General features: G+C 40.9%; 1 protein-coding gene across 3 annotated transcripts in view; it reads left to right on the forward strand.

The window, feature by feature from the left end:
• Window positions 1-19,057, forward strand: part of USP24 (ubiquitin specific peptidase 24) — a 153,474-nt gene that overhangs the window by 118,454 nt on the left and 15,963 nt on the right. For all 3 annotated transcript variants that reach the window (XM_025288649.3, XM_006049602.4, XM_025288650.3), the window contains 14 exons: window positions 674-756; window positions 1,134-1,275; window positions 1,497-1,616; window positions 2,289-2,509; window positions 3,040-3,164; window positions 4,213-4,354; window positions 6,096-6,246; window positions 7,222-7,317; window positions 8,198-8,301; window positions 8,734-8,847; window positions 13,480-13,576; window positions 15,905-16,021; window positions 16,406-16,498; window positions 18,372-18,474. In XM_025288649.3, coding sequence (XP_025144434.2) covers window positions 674-756; window positions 1,134-1,275; window positions 1,497-1,616; window positions 2,289-2,509; window positions 3,040-3,164; window positions 4,213-4,354; window positions 6,096-6,246; window positions 7,222-7,317; window positions 8,198-8,301; window positions 8,734-8,847; window positions 13,480-13,576; window positions 15,905-16,021; window positions 16,406-16,498; window positions 18,372-18,474 — 1,708 coding nt within the window. The remainder of the gene's footprint in view (window positions 1-673; window positions 757-1,133; window positions 1,276-1,496; window positions 1,617-2,288; window positions 2,510-3,039; window positions 3,165-4,212; window positions 4,355-6,095; window positions 6,247-7,221; window positions 7,318-8,197; window positions 8,302-8,733; window positions 8,848-13,479; window positions 13,577-15,904; window positions 16,022-16,405; window positions 16,499-18,371; window positions 18,475-19,057) is intronic.

Raw genomic sequence — 19,057 nt, forward strand, 5'->3', positions numbered from 1 at the left:
CTCAGCAGTGAACCCATGGCTCCGCACAGAGCTGTCTTGGTTTGTCAAAGGGAATGAAAGAACCAGACTCAGAAGTCGTTTGTGGTTACGTGACCCAGAGCTTCCTACCTCTACCCAGTAAAACCTGTCACAAACTTCCTAAGTGGTGTCGCCTTCTAAGACACAGACAGCCTCCGGCCACTGCCAGCATTACCTCTCCTCTCATCACAAGGCACAAGTTACCTGCTTCTTTAAAAAAAATAATGTACAGGGATTTCTCTGGTGATCCAGTGGTTAGGACCCTGCTTCTACTGCAGGGGGCCCAAAATGAAATAACTTATAAATTTGTAGCATTCTATCCACAAGAAAAAAGAAGAAATCATGGAGAGTCACTACTAGCGTGGTAACTGTGGCAAGGGGGGGAGGACTCAGACGATCATGGAGAGTGCCATCCTTGTGTCAGTGTGGCCGACGGCCCTGCTCTTCCTCTTCTGATTACTTACGTTACTCTGACCGTGGGCCTACGGGTCGTAACTCTTTCATTAGTTCCCAGCTTAAACTACCAAGCCGACTAATTTTATTTTGTTGGGTAAATTAAAATCTATGCTTTAGCTTAGGTCTAAATAAAATTCTGTATAAACAACCTGAAAGTTCTAAAGGTGTCAACTGAAATTTTAACTCTGTATTTCAACAGAAAATGGGGAGAGACCAAATCTTTAAGAATACTTTTCAGGGCATCTATTCTGATCAGAAAATCTGTAAAGACTGTCCTCACAGGTTAGTAAAAATAACACTGACATCAAAAAAATAACCATCATCCTTTTTGAATAATTCTTCTAATATGGTGTAGATTTTTTATTCATTGAGAGGCTTGCAGATGTATCTCCTAATAGATCTATATATGTTTTTTGAATTAAATTTCTTTGGCTTCATTTCTAAAGTTTCTTTGTTGAAATTCTTAATTTTAAGCAGTTCTAAGTGGTCAAAATTTGGCATTTTTATTTGGGAGTTTACTTTTAGAAGGATGAGGGAAGGTATGTGTTAATTACACTGATTATGAATGTAGTTCTACGTTTAGTCTCAAGTATTGTGGTGCTTTCAAGATTTTTTCATTCCATTGTTGATCATGGTTTTCCTGTTGTTTGCTATTCAAGATACGAGCGTGAAGAAACTTTCATGGCTCTCAATCTAGGAGTTACTTCCTGTCAGAGTTTGGAAATTTCTTTGGACCAGTTTGTTAGAGGAGAAGTTCTCGAGGGAAGTAATGCATATTACTGCGAAAAGTGTAAAGAAAAGGTATTACATTTGCCCTTTTAAAAAAATAGGTTTAATTTGTTATTCATGTTTTATGTTTTACGTAAGATCAGCTTTAACCTCCTGTTGTTATTTCCATTAGATTGTGTCATGACTTGTGTTCACACAGATGGGAAAGTCCTATACAAATCAGTGACCTCTGTATTAATTACTTTGATGTTTTATCATCTCCATGGAAATAATTGAGTTTTGCTTCTCTTTAGAGAACAACAGTGAAAAGGACCTGTATTAAATCGTTACCTAGTGTCTTGGTCATTCATCTGATGAGATTTGGATTTGACTGGGAGAGTGGACGCTCCATTAAATACGATGAACAGATAAGGGTAACTTTTGTTTTCCTAATTTTTTAAATAACCATTATTACTACACTGTCTTTATTGTTTCCTTTTCTGTATTTTCAAATTTCATTTAAAGTGTGAAACCTTAGCTTTCTGAGAAGTACACAGCCCCATGTCTTAAGCTGCTAGTGGCACAGGCAGATCTCTGGACAATAACCTTCATATCTAGAAGGCATCCTCGTGACAGAGAGGAGGCCTTTCCTTAGTGCTCAAACAGGAGACTACTCATACTTTCCCAGACCTGTGAGCCACTCTGAGATTGTGTGCTTGAGCTGGAGGGTGTTGCTTGCTTAAATTAGGAAAACACATCCCTCTTGTTTGTGCAGAATTCAGTGGGTGTGGCCCTGTATGTTGCTGCTGCTGCTGCTGCTAAGTCGCTTCAGTTGTGTCCGACTCTGTGCGACCCCATAGACGGCAGCCCACCAGGCTCCCCCGTCCCTGGGATTCTCCAGGCAAGGACACTGGAGTGGGTTGCCATTTCCTTCTCCAGTGCATGAAAGTGAAAAGTGAAAGTGAAGTTGCTCAGTCATGTCCAACTCTTCGCAACCCCATGGACTGCAGCCTACCAGGCTCCTCCATCCATGGGATTTTCTAGGCAAACGTACTGGAGTGGGGTGCCATTGTCTTCATTAATGTGCTGTTTTTGCTTTTAAATAGTTTCCCTGGATGCTAAACATGGAGCCTTACACAGTTTCAGGAATGGCTCGCCAAGATTCATCTTCGGAAGTTGGTGAAAACGGGCGAAGTACAGATCAAGGAGGTGGAGGATCTCCACGAAAAAAAGTTGCCCTCACAGAAAACTATGAACTTGTGGGTGTCATTGTACATAGTGGGCAGGCGCATGCGGGCCACTACTATTCCTTCATCAAGGATAGGCGGTAAGTGGTTCTCACACCACTCCACCCCTCCAGCAGGCTCTCCTCCTGCTGTGCTTTTCCTCTCCTCTGCTCCCCCGCCCCCCCTCCCGCCCCACTGTGCCCCTCCCCTGCCCCCCCCCACCACCGCTCCCCCTCCTGTGTCCCTCCCCTGCTCCCCCTCCCACCCTCCTGTGTCTTTTCTGTGCACACTCCATCCTCCTGTATCTCTCCTTCACCCTTGCCCTCCTCTATCTGTCTTCTGCTCCCTCTGCCCTACTGTTACTCACACTTACCCTTAGGTAGAGCAGAAGCTTTCACATTGCTCTTTGATCTTATTTCCCAAATTGGATTTTTAAAACTTGTTGCAATTGTTTTATCCCTTTATTCTGAAAAGTTGTTTAAAAAATTGAAGTAACTTTTGCTATGTTTTTCTTAGGTGTTTTCAAATGGTAATTACTGTCTGTATTTATAGACAATACATAGAGATGAATGCTGGGGATGGAAGTTTGACTTTTTAACCTCATGTTTGTTTTATCAAATCTGCACTCTAGGGGATGTGGAAAAGGAAAGTGGTATAAATTTAATGACACAGTTATAGAAGAATTTGACCTTAATGATGAGACCCTGGAATATGAATGCTTTGGAGGAGAATATAGACCAAAAGTTTATGATCAAAGTAAGTTTTTACAAATGTATATTTTCCATTGGTTTTATTTTTTACTTGGTACTTTATTTTTATTGGTACTTTTCTATCAAATTGAAAGCAGTATTTTTTATATAAAAATAGAACCAATTTTATTTATTTATTTTTTTTACTTACAGCTGCTCTAGCCATATAGATCCACAAACTCCTTGATAGCCAGAGTGAGAAGGTTCAAGCTGCTTACAAAATTTTTCTTAATTTTTTTGATTCTTTACAATATTCCTAGGGTAAGAAGTAAGTTAAGTGTGAGAAATGAATATTAAAGAACAACTTGAAAGAATTTCAACCTTAAAAGTAGTTTCAGAAGAAGTAGTTGTCCACTAAAATGTTCAAATTTCCTTTTCACTTACATAGAGGTATATGATTAATAGAGAAGATATTACTAGCACCTGTGTTTTTAAAGCTGTATTTGTTAGTGTGGCAAACGAATCTTTCCACAGCCCCCGCCCCCAGAAGAAAAAACACAAAAGTACTTGACAGAATCCCATCAGAATTTACTATTTGAAGAAACCTTGGCATTTTTTATACCTGACTTCAAAATAGTCTAGGGGCATTTAAAATTTTCCCCCTGTGTGAGATCCACAATATTAGATCTTGATACCAGACCATGGTGGTCATGTATCTAAAGGTAGCAACCTTTATCAGCTAAATGTAGTGTCACTGCCAAAATTTACGTGGATTTGGCTGTTTTGTGCAGAAATGGTTAAGTGAGGCCAATTATAGCCCCAACCTGTGCCACAGAATTTACTTTCAAATGTGACTTGCCCTTTGATTGCATTTCAGCTTGCCTGGGAAAGCTTGCCTTCTTTCCCTTACTCCGTTACCATACAGCTCCCTTACTCCCTGCCCCCCTGGAGTGCCGTCTGAGTGACTTTAAGTCTCACTCTAAAAAGACACGCACTTTACTTGCACTTTGCATCTAACGAATTTAGTAAGTACTTACTTGCTGGATTTGTGTTTTAAATTGTCAAGAGAAAATTTTTTATTTACAAAGAGTTTTTCCTGTTGTCTCATTATGAAGCGAACCCCTATACTGATGTACGCCGAAGATACTGGAACGCATACATGCTCTTTTACCAAAGGGTGTCTGATCAGAACTCCCCTGTGTTACCAAAGAAAAGTCGAGTCAGCGTTGTACGTCAGGAAGCCGAGGACCTCTCTCTGTGAGTTTCTCCTCTGTGTAGTTTGCTGTGTGATTTCAGTAGGTGATATTGTGATCTTTAGAGCATGCTCTTTGGTATTTAAAGGTAATTAGCTTAAGTGAAAGAAAGTAAAAGTGAAGTCGCTCAGTCGTGTCCGACTCTTTGTGACCCCATGGACTGTAGCCTACCAGGCTCCACTGCCATCGGATTTTCCAGGCAATAGTACTGGAGTGGATTGCCATTTCCTTCTCCAGGAATTAGCTAAACTAAAGAGAAATTCTAAAAAGTAAGTAAGGAAATCCCTCCATCCCCCGTCTGTCTTCTCACTGCTACCTTGGCAAGTTGGGAAGTAACCTTGGTGGTTACTTCCTTGGCAAGAAGTTCTTTGTATTTAGAAACATGGATAGAAATTATTTCATTTTAGAATTGAGATTTTTAAAACAAATGGGACCTAATTAACCTTAAAAGCTTCTGCACATCAAAGGAAACTATTAGCAAGGTGAAAAGACAGCCTTCAGAATGGGAGAAGATAATAGCAAATGAAGCAACTGACAAACAACTAATCTCGAGGATATACAAGCAACTCCTACAGCTCAACTCCAGAAAAATAAATGACCCAATCAAAAAATGGGCCAAAGAACTAAATAGACATTTCTCCAAAGAAGACATACAGATGGCTAACAAACACATGAAAAGATGCTCAACATCACTCATTATCAGAGAAATGCAAATCAAAACCACTATGAGGTACCATTTCACACCAGTCAGAATGGCTGCGATCCAAAAGTCTACAAGTAATAAATGCTGGAGAGGGTGTGGAGAGAAGGGAACCCTCTTACACTGTTGGTGGGAATGCAAACTAGTACAGCCACTATGGAGAACAGTGTGGAGATTCCTTAAAAAACTGGAAATAGACATGCCTTATGATCCAGCAATCCCACTGCTGGGCATACACACTGAGAAAACCAGAAGGGAAAGAGACATGAGTACCCCAGTGTTCATCGCGGCACTGTTTATAATAGCCAGGACATGGAAGCAACCTAGATGTCCATCAGCAGATGAATGGATAAGAAAGCTATGGTACATATACACAATGGAGTATTATTCAGCCATTAAAAAGAATACATTTGAATCAGTTCTAATGAGGTGGATGAAACTGGAGCCTATTATACAGAGTGAAGTAAGCCAGAAAGAAAAACACCAATACAGTATACTAACGCATATATATGGAATTTAGAAAGATGGTAACAATAACCCTGTGTACGAGACAGCAAAAGAGACACTGATGTATAGAACAGTCTTACGGACTCTGTGGGAGAGGGAGAGGGTGGGAAGATTTGGGAGAATGGCATTGAAACATGTAAAATATCATGTATGAAATGAGTTGCCAGTCCAGGTTCGATGCACGATACTGGATGCTTGGGGCTGGTGCACTGGGACGATCCAGAGGGATGGAATGGGGAGGGAGGAGGGAGGAGGGTTCAGGATGGGGAACACATGTATACCTGTGGCGGATTCATTTTGATATTTGGCAAATCTAATACAGTTATGTTAAGTTTAAAAATAAAATAAAATTTAAAAAAAAAAAAAAAAAATCTCATTTATTGAGTGCAGTTTATGTCCAGAACCTAGTACTGTGCCAGCACTGTCTGAAAGGTTTTTTTTTTTAAGTCCTATTTTCTACGAATTTGCATTTTAATACATTGGATCAGGAAACTGTACAGTTTATTTTTAAATCTAATACGTTATTTATGTCTCTTAGGTCAGCACCATCTTCACCAGAAATTTCACCTCAGTCGTCTCCTCGGCCCCATAGGCCTAACAATGACCGACTGTCTATTCTAACCAAGCTGGTGAAAAAAGGTGAGAAGAAAGGACTATTTGTGGAGAAAATGCCTGTTCGAATATACCAGGTAAGAACTGTATAAAAAGTTCTAAGGGAGAAAACCCAGATAAATGTCAGAATCTTATCTCATGGGTCCAGAGCTACTGTTGCCAGCCTCTTGTGGACATAGCTGTGTCCAGAACGTCTGACACAGTGACAGCCTAGCACAGTGTCCTCTGACCCACCTTGTCCCAGAAGCGGCTGTGGACTCGGGGTTGACGAGCACCGTCACCCGCCTGCTACGTGCTGTGGGTGCCCCCTGGAAGCAAGGGGGAGGGAGTGGGCAGTGCAGAAACTCATTGCTGAAATTAACTTATTAAATCTGGAAAGAAAAATAAGGCTCATAACCTTTGAGTAGAACTAATAATAACAATGATGATGATCAGTTATTGAATACCTACCCTGTGCTACATGCTTAAATCCCTAATTCTTAAAACACTCTTGTGGAGTAGCAGGTTTTATTCCCATTTTTCAGATGAAAAGGGGGAAAAGCTCAGAGGGGAGAAATAATGCTGCCAGTGTCACAGAGCCAGGATTTAAATTCAAACTGTCCCATTACCCTGTCCAGACTTTATACACTAAGTAATCAAGAGCTAAGTCGCCAGAATCAAAAAATTTAAGAGAAATATGAAGTCTTTGGTAAAAAAAAAAAAAAAAGGCAAATTAAGCCATCTGATACATGGAGAGCATGGAGTTGGTTGTATTTGGAAAAACTCTTAATTGTCCCTTTCTGCTCAAAGTAACAGATTCGAATTCACTTGTCCTTCACATGGTGGTTTTCCTGAATTTCCCAGAAGAATTGGGTTGTTTAGTGAATAATAATTCACCTTTTTACAACTCTTGTATCTTTGAAAGTTTTTCCTCTCTCCTTTTTAAAAAGTTCAAAGCTTGAGATAAGTATTTTATGAACCTGTTTTACCCTAACTTATCACTAAAAATATCTTCTACATATTGAATAATTTTACCCTGTTTCTTAAAAATAATTAACACTTTTCTTTTGTAGATGGTGAGAGATGAAAACCTCAAGTTTATGAAGAATAGAGATGTGTACAGTAGTGATTATTTCAGTTTTGTTTTGTCTTTAGCATCATTGAATGCCGTAAGTACTAGTCGGAGTTTTACTAGAGAAATTAGAAAGAATCATAGTTAAAAATCTTTCCACTAAAGCAATCAGAGGGTTTCCTTTGTGGCTCAGCTGGTAAAGAATCCGCCTTCAATGCAGGAGGCCTGGGTTCGATTACTGGGTTGGGAGGATCCCCTGGAGAAGGGAATGGCTACCCACTCCAGTATTCTGGCCTGGAGAAGTCCATGGACAGTCCATGGGGGTCGCAGGGTCGGACACAACTGAGTGACTTTCACTCACTCAAAGCATTCAGTGACTTATCCTTATTCTTACATGTTAGCATTTAGATTATATGCCCAAAAAATTCTCACAAATGTGTCAGTTACTGAGTGATATTCAAATACAGGCCGTATTCAAAATGTACAGTGCAGATTGTGAATGAGTGTGGCTTTCCACTTCTTGGCTTTTTAAAGTGCTTTTATTATATTTTGTAAAGAATTTAATAGCCCTAAGTGATGTAAATGGATATTGTGCTGTGAGGAGATTGATTATTATAATTTGTAATCAGACATTAGTAGTCTCCAAGTGCTTCTTTTCCTAGAGTACCATGATCACCATTTGCCAATAAGGGGAAGACTTTCTTAGTCTGTTAGTAGATTACTTAACATCTTGTGGTCTAAAGGCTCTATTTTGAGAAGCCTTCATGTAAGAAATGCAGACGATATCTTTCTTAATCTTTTTAAAATTTAACTGGAACATTTTCTATAACAAACTGGCTTTATTTTTCTTACTTGTATTTAACTCTATTATATGTATTATTATTGTTATAGATCTTGTTACTCAGTTTGTAACAATGCATATTAATCTATAAAACTGTGGGGAAAAAAAAATCTCTTTTTTTCTCCCTCTCTCACAGACTAAATTAAAGCATCCATACTATCCTTGCATGGCAAAGGTTAGCTTACAGCTTGCCATTCAATTCCTTTTTCAAACTTATCTACGAACAAAGAAAAAACTCAGGTAAGAAATGTTATGTTTTCACAGTCTGTTCTGCAAAAGGCATTATTAATTAAACAGAAGTTGAATTTATAAATTCAGATACTCAAAAATTCAAAACATTCTTTTCAATAGTTGAAGGCAATTTCTAATACATTCTGATGCTGAAGACATTTTTAAGGAATTTCTAATCCAGGAGGAAAGATGGAAAAAATAGAAAAAGAAATAACTGTGGTAGAAGTTTTAGATGCTGTTTACCTTTAGAACCTGGGGAAAGTTATATCCAGACCTGGGGATTGAACTAACTATCTGTGTTAGTCCAGCAATCATTGAATACATACTTATCCTCCACCCTACTCCTGAGAAAAGTTAAAAAAAATTTTTTTAAAAAGTGAAAGACACTCCATGAATTTATTTGCCGGGCTATCTAACATCACTGTCTTTGCTTTTTTAAAGGGTTGACACTGAAGAGTGGATTGCCACTATTGAAGCATTACTTTCAAAAAGTTTTGATGCTTGTCAATGGCTAGTTGAATACTTCATTAGTTCTGAAGGACGAGAATTGATAAAGTAAGTGTCAGTATCTTGTAGTTGAAAGAAATTTGTTTCTCTTCCAGTGATTTAAGGCTGAAGTTTCTTGTAACGCTTTGTGTTTCAACTTGAAATTATTTTTCTGGTTGGAATCCATTTTAAGCAGAGAGCCAGTTGCTCAGAGGCAGGCATGTCTTGAACCCCTGTCACTCAGAGGATTCTCAAATACAAGTCTGTCCCCTCAGGGACTCACAGTCTGGTGTCAGATAAAGATCAGCAGTCCTGGGTTACTGCACAGTAATACCGCAGTATTGCTTATATGTTTGGATTCTGGCTAAAATACTCTTTTTCAAAAATCTTTTGATGTGTGTTACCTGTGATAGTATATTTACTTGTGTATCTGTAGTTAAAAAGTAATTTTGTTTTTCAAGATGGTCCAATCACTGTGAATGTTTATACCTTACTCCCTCTCATTCTCGTATCCTCAGAGAGTTCAACATTCCTATGGGGATTGCAGCGAGCACCCTGATTTCTCAGTGTCCAGGCTCCTTTATCCCCAGGGACCTCCTCCTTCCCTCTGCCACAGCTGTCCTGGCTCACCACCCTAGCCAGGGGCCTTGCCTCAGGCTTCACTGAGGCACAAGTCTAGCAGATGAGCAGCAGCCCACCATCCCCTGTCACAAGTTACACACCAGCCAGTCTCTTCCCGTCTCCTTTCCTCCTGATGGGATGGAGGAAGTGTCCTCTCGCCTCTCAAAATGAATCTCTCTACATGAGCAAGGCTTCTCAAGGAAGTTGGTTCTTTATCATTCCAGCATCTTTATCTTCCAGAATTTTCTACCAGGTCACTGCTGTCAGCATACAAATTCACTCTCATACCTCTCAGCCTAAAGCAGACCACAGGGAATTCAGAAATGCACTCCTTTCTCACAGGGAGTTCGTCATCCAGTGGCAAGTTAAGATCTAGAAACTCTTGATCCCATTTCCCCTTCATCTCTAGGTCTGAGCTTCTAACATTGGCCCATTTAGTATCTCCACCTCCCCCTAGTCCAGTGTACCTCATACAGCAACAAAAGTGTTCCTTTTAAAACGAGGTAGATCATGTTACTTCTCTGCTTAAAATTTCTTCAGTGGATTCTGATTGCTCATAATAAAACCAAAATCTTTACCATAATAGAACACAAAAGGCCTCCCTTGAATGTGGGCTTTGCCTGTGTGTTTCACTATCCTCCTATCTTAGCATTCACCGGCTTGTTGATTCCTTGAACACACTAAGCTCTTTGTTCTGCAAAGACCTTTCTGCCTATTGTTCCCTCTACCTAGAACAGTTTACCCTCATCTCTGCATAGCAAACACCTTCTCACCCATCAGATGGCAAAGAGGATGTTCACTCCGGACAGCCCAGTTTAAAGTAGGTCCGCCCTGTGGGTGTGCTCCTTTGTTTTGCCTGTCCCCTCTAAAGACGCCAGCTTCTTGACAGCAGACGCTATGTGTGTTTGATTCCCTGCTGTACACATGGAGCCTGGCAAGCCTAAGTGCTCAGTATGTGTGTGTACATACATGCATACAGTTCATAAAGAAAGAATGAATCAATGTGTCTTTCAAGTATTTTTGCCTGTCCTTTTAGAATTTACTTTAAAGATAATCTTTCACCCATTTTTCCAGCTCAATTCCAAAATATCCTCCCATCAGGATTCCTGAGTATTGTGTTAAGCAGTAGAACATCATAGACCCATCCATTTGAAAGGAATATGGCAAAATATTTATTTAACTCCCTTTTATGTTCAAACAGGCTTGCTCTTAAATATCTCCAGAAAAACTCAGTAACTTCCTTTGAAAGTGTGATTTGGTTTCTTAGAATTCCTACATGGTAAAAAGAATCTTAGTAAATTACCTAATCTAAATTTTTTCTGACATTTTTTAGAGTTTATTATATTTTGTCCCTTTCTTTATAAAACCCAATTACTCATCATTATCAATTGCTCTGATTTCATTATTTGAAGAATTAATATTTTCTATTCTCTTTTTTCTCTAATTGGGTTTCCCTGGTGGTTCAGACAGTAAAAAAAAATCTGCCTGCAACATAGGAGACCCAGGTTTGATCCCTGGGTCGGGAAGATTCCCTGGAGAAGGAATAGCTACCTACTCCAGTATTCTTGCCTGGAGAATCCCATGGACAGAGGAGCCTGGAGGGCTACAGTCCATGGGGTCACACAGAGTTGGTCACAACTGAGCAACTAACACTTTCACTTCACTTTCACTTTTCTCTAAATACTGATTTCTTTAGCACTTTTAATACAACTTAAGTTGTCAGTGTTACAACTAAAAGAATAAATATGCACTATATTAATACCTTAGTGAACTTGAAGAGGCTGTTATCTCAGATCAACCCCTCCATGTAGTCCTCTTCAGGGGAGATTTTTAAGTGTAATTATAACTGTAAAGTATTAAACTAGAAGCTGTTGCTGCTGCTGCTGCTAAGTCGCTTCAGTCGTTTCCGACTCTGTGCGACTCCATAGACGGCAGCCCACCAGGCTCCCCCGTCCCTGGGATTCTCCAGGCAAGAACACTGGAGTGGGGTGCCATTTCCTTCTCCAATGCAGGAAAGTGAAAAGTGAAAGTGAAGTCGCTCAGTTGTGTCCGACCCTCAGCGACCCCATGGACTGCAGCCCACCAGGCTCCTCCGTCCATGGGATTTTCCAGGCAAGAGTACTGGAGTGGGGTACCATTGACTTCTCCGAAACTAGAAGCAAATACTGCTTTTAAATTGATCTAAAAAATTACTAACCTGAAGGGTACTTTACATCTTTGAAAAAAATTTTTTTCCTGTGGAAATTTTTAAACATACAGCAAAGTAGAGAGCCTGTACCTGTCCCCAGCTCAGGTTGTAGCATTTGGCCAGTCATGTTTACTTATTCCTATTCTACACATTCTCATACCTTTATTCTCTGAGGTATTTTAAAGTAACCTTCAGACATCATTATTTCATTCTAAATTTTTCAGCATATATCTCTAACAGGTTAAGGTAAAAAAAAAAAAAAAAATAAACACTTTACCATCGTCACTCCAAACAAAAATGATAATTCCTTCATATCATATCATCCTATACACAGTCATGTTCAGATTTCCCCAGATGTCTCAAAAGCGTCATTTTACCATTGAATTTGTATAAATCGGGATCCAAATGAGCTTCCCATGTTGTATTTGGTGTGTATGTCTCTTCCTGTTCTTTTAATCTGTAATCGTTCCGTATCCCCACCACTTTTTCTGTCATGCCATGTATTTGGGGTGAGATGGATCATTCGACCTATAGAGTTGCCCGTATTCTGGATTTCTTTGCATTCTCACAGTGCTTCCTAATGTCTGTGATAGGTAATGTGGAGCACCCCCATTAATGTTCTTCCCAAAAGAATTGTGCCTGAACCTAATCAGACCCCTAGGGCCAAATATTACAGAAGTAAACTTTCCTAGAGTTATCACTTAGAACCTTAGTGGATGGTGGACAGCCTTTGTGTCGGGTTCACATTAGGTAGCTAATGCTTAGCATTAACAGTTACCTGGAATGAGCAGAAGTGAAGCAGCCTTGGAAAGCTCCTCTCTTGTCTTCCTATGGGGAGAAGGAGGGCAGGGCTGTCAGCTCATCCTGCCCTCAAGACGGAGACGTGGGCAGCTTTCACTGCTGTGACTTGAAAGAACGCCTCATCTGGGCAGTTTTGACTTGGGTCATCAAAATTATGTTGTATTTAAATCTTGCTCATGAAACAGTGAGAATTTTCTGTTAAGAAATATTAGAAATAGTTAAGTTTTCACTGTGCTGATTATAGTAAAGGTTGTCATGTCAGAGTGCGTGTATGAAGCAGCGAAGGGCTCACTGCATGTGGGAATGCATGCAGTTACCCCGTTGCTCTAAGGTAGGTAGCTATCACTCTCACCCAGCCCCAGGGATACTGATGGTGCCACCCACGCCCCCGCCCCTCCCCACCACCCCCACCACACCTGAGGCTGCTGCATCTACCACCTCGCTGTGCAGAGGGTTGGGTTAGGTCATGCCTTTTCAGCAAACAGTGTAGTGTCTGGACGTATCAAATATAATGGACATGCCTGGTAAACCTTAACTGCTCTCGTTGTCATCATCATAGGAGAAGAAAGGAAGGGAGCAGAACATTTTCAGCCTCACATGCTTCTAGGAGGACCACGTAATAAGTCAGAGTTGGGAGAGCAAAGGAAAGGGAAGTGAAAATTGGATGGCAATGTAGGTGAACAGAGGGTTTAGGAAGTACTGTGTTGACTGAGAACTCTTAACTAGTATCCTATTCTGAGAAATCGAAGGGGTGCCAGGGAAAATTACTCCTGAGTAAATGGAATTTATAAAACCTTAGGTTCTTTGCTTTTATATCTCTTGAAGTCCAAATTTACATTTATACAGATACTCATCTTAGGGGGAAAGAAGGAAGAAACAGAAAAAAATCTTAACTTCCGAGTGCAAAGGTCTCATTTTTCCTCTTTCATCTTCTTCCTCTCTCACAAGGGCCTGTGTGTGCCAACACTCAGGAGACTTGAACTGACATTTTGGAGTAATTTTTTCCTTGGATAGTAGGTGGGACCCGTGTTGGGAAGATTGGGTTATAGAAATCTGTTTTGCCTTTTTACACATCTTCCTCTCTCTGTTAGGATTTTCTTGTTGGAGTGCAATGTGAGAGAAGTACGCGTTGCTGTGGCCACAATCCTGGAGAAGACCCTAGACAGTGCCTTGTTTTATCAGGATAAGGTCAGTCTCGTTTTCTAAATACTGTTTACACATTCTATTTTTACCAAATGTTTTAAATTGCACATAATAAGAAAAGAAGCCTAGGATTAGAGTCTGGTAACTTTCCACATAAAAATGCATGTTCCGTGAACTGACGTCCTGATCAGTGCCAGGCTGGAAGGCGTTCTGTCCTCTCTTCCTCAGATCCCAGACATCAGGGTAGGCTCAGAATTCAGATCTGCTTTGATCTGCATCTGGGCTTTCTGTCTAGAACTGTTCCCTCTCAGAGTCTTCTCCCAAGAGTTTGTGTTCAATCTCTCTGCGTAAAGACCAGCCTGAGTCTAGAGTCTGTAGTCTAGACCAGCAGTCATTTTGAGCCACCCCTGGCTTTGTCTCTTTCCTCAGGAGCTATGTTCATGATCTGAACCTTCATTTGGCAACGAACCAGACAGTGCCATCCATCCAGGGGCACTGGCCACAGTAGCTCCTTCTTTGATCTCTGTTATTCCCTAATGCTTGTTCCTGTTATTCTGAATTTCTTCCTCTTCCTAACCCTGTTTTCTGTAACATATTTTCTTCTAGTTCACAATTCCACACATGCTCAAACAACATGGTATTTATTACCATTCTCAGTTTCCCCCAAATTTTAAGTCTTAGGGACATAAATGACATGAGTCTGATTATTCAATCTGTTAAGTCCTAGCAAATACAGCAGTAACGTCCCAAGTTTGCTGTTTCAAACAGCTGACACTACATGGAAAACTTTGAAAAATGTTGTATTCAGAATGAATTGGCTCCTTAAAAACGTTGGTTGGAGGCAGTGTTTCAGTGAGCTAAATGTAAATTCTAGGAATTGCTGCTTCAAATTCAGCTGTTGGCTTTACTGTTCAACCCTGAGCAAGTCCTTGCAGGAGGCCGTTGATGCAGTCCCAGCGCATGGCACCCAAGCACTTAGTTCCTTCAACATTCCTGAGCCAGGGCGCTCTATTTGCAGACAAGTTTAAGTCCAGGATGGAGAAGGAGGTCAGATATACTCTTCAGGAAGGACCTAGAAGAAGAACACTGTCCGTCTCAGTTCCAAGAATCCTAAGAAAGGGGAGGGAGGTTTACTCTAAGGCAGTGGCTTTCAGTCAGCTTATACAGCAGAACCATTCTTCACAAAACCTTACTTGGTTGCAGAATATTAAAAAATAAGTCATTGGGAGCTGCCTAGGACAGCTTGGATACCGTTGCTCTGAAGTACCCTGTGGAAGTTCTCTGAGATAGTTAATGTAAGAATGTTCTCCCGCTCCTGCTTCCTCCCATGTACCAACCCAAACAAAGGATAAAGGCAGAATCAATGCAGTCTACCTACAGATGGGGTCAGGCCATAGCGCATCACCCCACCAGCCTCTAAAAGCAGGACTGCAGGGGGAGGAAAGTGAAGGGAGTGGTGGAGGACGTAAACCACTGGCCTCAGTAAATTCCACTTGATACTCAGCTGTTGTTATATTATGTCTATTTTCCCCCTTAATGGAAATGGTGCCACTTGCCACCCACTTTATATTGGAAAGCACTTTGAAATGGAATGCTACATGCATGGTAGATTTTACTGTATTTATAATGAGCATGACAGGATGGATGGGAATATTTCAAAAGTCTATGAGAGCCTTCTCCAGAGGAAAGGAACTGACAAGAGTAGTAAGCCGGGTCTCAATCCTCAGGTCACACATGGATTTCCAGGGACTTGTCCAGAAACAGTTGGGGTGGGAGGGGAAGAAGAAGCAATGTGATAACCAAAATGGTTTCTAAACAAATAAAATGTTTTTCAAAGCTTTCCATGAGGCGTCAGCGGGCTTTCAAGTAAGTTCACAGTTGAGTTGATATTACCGTTGTCATTCTGTCAGGCTGTTGCTCTCCATTTGCTCCATTGGCTTGGTTCCTAGCCTCTCTGCCTGTGTCTGTGTTTTTTATTCTTTGCATCTGTGATTATGTGAAGAAGTAGCAAAGTGGAGGGAGGGATTCAGAAGTGTTTCCTCTAAAACCCCTGCCTTTTTTTTAAAAGACAGAAAGAACTGGGCTTTTTAGAAAATGTGACCATTAGGCAGTGGAACCATGCCCTTGAGTCTGAAGGCGAGGAAGCAAAACTAGGCTTTTCTTTCATTATTTCAACAGTTCTACCAGTCTTCCTGGAAGATCAAATTGATAATTCTGTTTCTGCTCTCCAAAGCATAAATCCATCTGAATCTGAGACTGGATTGTATCAATCAGACCTTTCCTTTTGTTCTTATGGTGGTTTATTTCAGGTTAATCCTATTACAGATGTCCATCTTACATTCTTTTTCTTTATGTAATTTCTCCTCTAACCAGTTAAAGAGCCTTCATCAGTTACTGGAGGTACTACTTGCTCTGTTGGATAAAGATGTCCCCGAAAATTGTAAAAACTGTGCTCAGTACTTTTTCCTGTTCAACACTTTTGTGCAAAAGGTAAATGATTTTTTTTTCCACTAGGGATTTATAGTCTAAAGGAATTTTATATATGCAAAACATTTATATTGGTCAACATAGGACCTATATGATATAATTTTACAAGTGTTCCTTTTTAAAAATCTTCAATTGTGTTATATTATTTGTAAGAATCCAGCATAAGTAGGTGGGGGTGATTTCTTATTGTTGGAGCAAGAGTCTGCATTGAAATGAGGGGCCATTGTGCAGCCCCACAGGGCTGTTAGGTTTTCAACAAGTACTTTCTATATGTAAATTGTGGCATTTAAACACTTTCTACTTAAAGCTTCTCTCTTGGCTGTATTTTTGGAATAGCTTTCTATCTGGATAAGAACATAATTTGTCATTCTCTGTTTCTTATGACAGCAAGGGATTAAGGCTGGGGATCTCCTTCTGAAGCATTCTGCTCTGCGACACATGATCAGCTTCCTCCTCGGGGCCAGCCGGCAGAGCACCCAGGTACTGCCTGCTTTTCCTTCATACAGCCCAGTGATCTGGCCACGGTTTTGGTCATAGCCACAGTGTCTCTCTTTGTAAGTTTCATCAGAGTTCAGGTACAACAAGTGCTGTATAGCTTTTAAAATTCTTTGGAGTTTAGTTATTTTTACAGCCTCCTCATAGAATTTATTTTAAATGCCATAACCAGTGGGAATGACTAACTCAGACATCAGTCAAAATATGAAGTGCCAAGTGTCCTAGGAGGAAAGATGGGTTCTGCCCGGGGAATTCAAAAGCCTTCAGAAAGAGTGACACGGGTCCTCCTCCACTCACTCTCTGGGACTGTGAGCAAGGCCTGGTGGAGGTGCTTACCTGGGTGCTGTCACAGGCCATTATTCACATGTGAAGTTGAACCATTAAGTGCTGAGCAACGTTGCTGCAGATGTGATACTCATATTCAGAAAATGAAAGGGAAATGTTTTGGTTTTTTTTTTCTACTATTTTTGGAATAGTAGAGTCAAATATACTTCACTTTTCACTTTCATGCATTGGAGAAGGAAATGGCAACCCACTCCAGTGTTCTTGCCTGGAGAATCCCAGGGACGGCGAAGCCTGGTGGGCTGCTGACTATGGGGTCGCACAGAGTCAGACACGACTGAAGCGACTTAGCAGCAGTAGCAGCAGCAGAGTCAAATATATCCTCAAAGGACTCTCCTGTTTGAAGGTCCTATGTTGGTGTGTTTTTTCCAATCATTGTATTTCTTCTGTTTGATAGATTTAAAATACACAAAATGTCAACATGCTGTAATGATAAATACTATGTATGGAGCAGTTATTATGTGCCAGACACAACCAGTTACTTTTCATGCTCTACCTCTGAAGTTCACAGTTCAGTAAAACAGGTAGTTTCATCCCCCTTCTTGGGCAAGAATTACAGCTGAGAGAAACTGTGACTCGTTCAGGATCACAGGACTTAAGCTCTAGTTTCCACTGTCTGTGATTCACTGCCTAGGGAAGCTTTCCTTTTTTTATTAAGGGAGACAGACTTGTCATTTAGGCCTCCTCTCAGCTTCCTGTCATACCACCTAGCCACTCTGACTCCTTAATGTTGAAAACGGGATTTCGCTGGTGGTCCAGTGGCTAAGACTTCCACTGGAGGGGGTACAAGTTCAATCCCTTGTTAAGAAACTAAGATCCTACGTGCCACACAGTGTGGCCTAAATAAATGCACTGACAGTAACTTGCTCTGTGTGCTGATATTATGTTGAGTAGCAATTTTTTACTTCAAGCTTTTCCTTATCAGGGGCTCCATTAACACTGACGATTATTTTAAATTCATTGTAATTTAAATAATATTCAGTTTAATTACTGATGTTATATTGTATGATTAATATTGTTTTGCATTTATGGAGCACATAAGTTTGAAAACGTTCTCACCTTTAATGTTTCATTGGTCCTCCCAACCATGAAGTGGGTGCGGAACAGGTAGTGGGTAGGTTGTCCCTGTCCTGATACAAGGAAGTCAGGTAGAGAACTCGCCCACATCCGCACAGATCAGTGAGTGGCAGAGGGGGCCAGGCCTGCAGACCTCCAGCCTCACGGGCTTTCCCCACTGTACTGGTGCAGGAAGATTACCTAGCACATGGTGAGAGCTCAGTGCCTAAATAGGATTGCATGATAGTATTTGTTTTAGAATACAAATACATATATATCTGTGTTAAGCCACTCTTAAGTTGGCTTAAAACCTGTGAGTTTTTTGTCCTTTGATCTCTTGTACTGTCAAACATTGAGAAAGAATGTGGCTCAGAATATCATGCACCCACGCACCTCTTCCTTCCTTGTCACTCGTTTCTCACCAGAGCACTAACACCCACTTTATTTTCTCCGACAACAGATCCGTCGGTGGAGTTCTGCACAAGCACGAGAATTTGGGAACCTTCACAACACAGTGGCATTGCTTGTCCTGCATTCAGATGTCTCTTCCCAGAGGAATGTTGGTAAGCTTCAAAACCTGTCTTTAGTATGTCAAGGAAATGGAGAGATGGTGAGTTTGTGAGCAACACGTAGAGAATGATAATGTTGGCAATTAAATGTATGTTAGTGGCTTCTCATTTGGCTATTTGGTATTTGAGGGATGCTTAAAATTTTTTGTTTCAATTCATGTTACGCTTCACCTTATTTTTACTAGTTTGTCACAAGAGAAAGTCAGTAATTTATTTGGGGTGGGATATAGAAGCATTTAAAAACAGTCTGGGTTTAAAGGCTGCCTCTCTCCACTGTTGGCAGGCCTTACGCTGACGGCACCAACAGCAGCACCGATTGTGCAGCTCAGCTGCTGCACAGGCCCCAGTGTTCCGCGTGTCGTGCCGCGCCTGCGGCTCTCAGCTTGTTGTGTTGAACCCCCTCAGCAAACCTGTGAGGTCGGTTCCCCTTCTGAGTGTGCGGGAGCTAAGATGGGGAGAGCGCGAGTAACTCCCACGTCTCACAGGTGGTCAGAGGTGGAGCAGCCAGTGTGGAACACAAGCCTCTGACCCCAGAGCCTATGGCAGGGTTTTCACGTCTTCTGACCAGGAAACTAGA

The sequence above is a fragment of the Bubalus bubalis genome, chromosome 6 (genome assembly GCF_019923935.1).
Source record: "Bubalus bubalis isolate 160015118507 breed Murrah chromosome 6, NDDB_SH_1, whole genome shotgun sequence".
In the NCBI taxonomy this organism is placed as follows: Eukaryota; Metazoa; Chordata; class Mammalia; order Artiodactyla; family Bovidae; genus Bubalus; species Bubalus bubalis.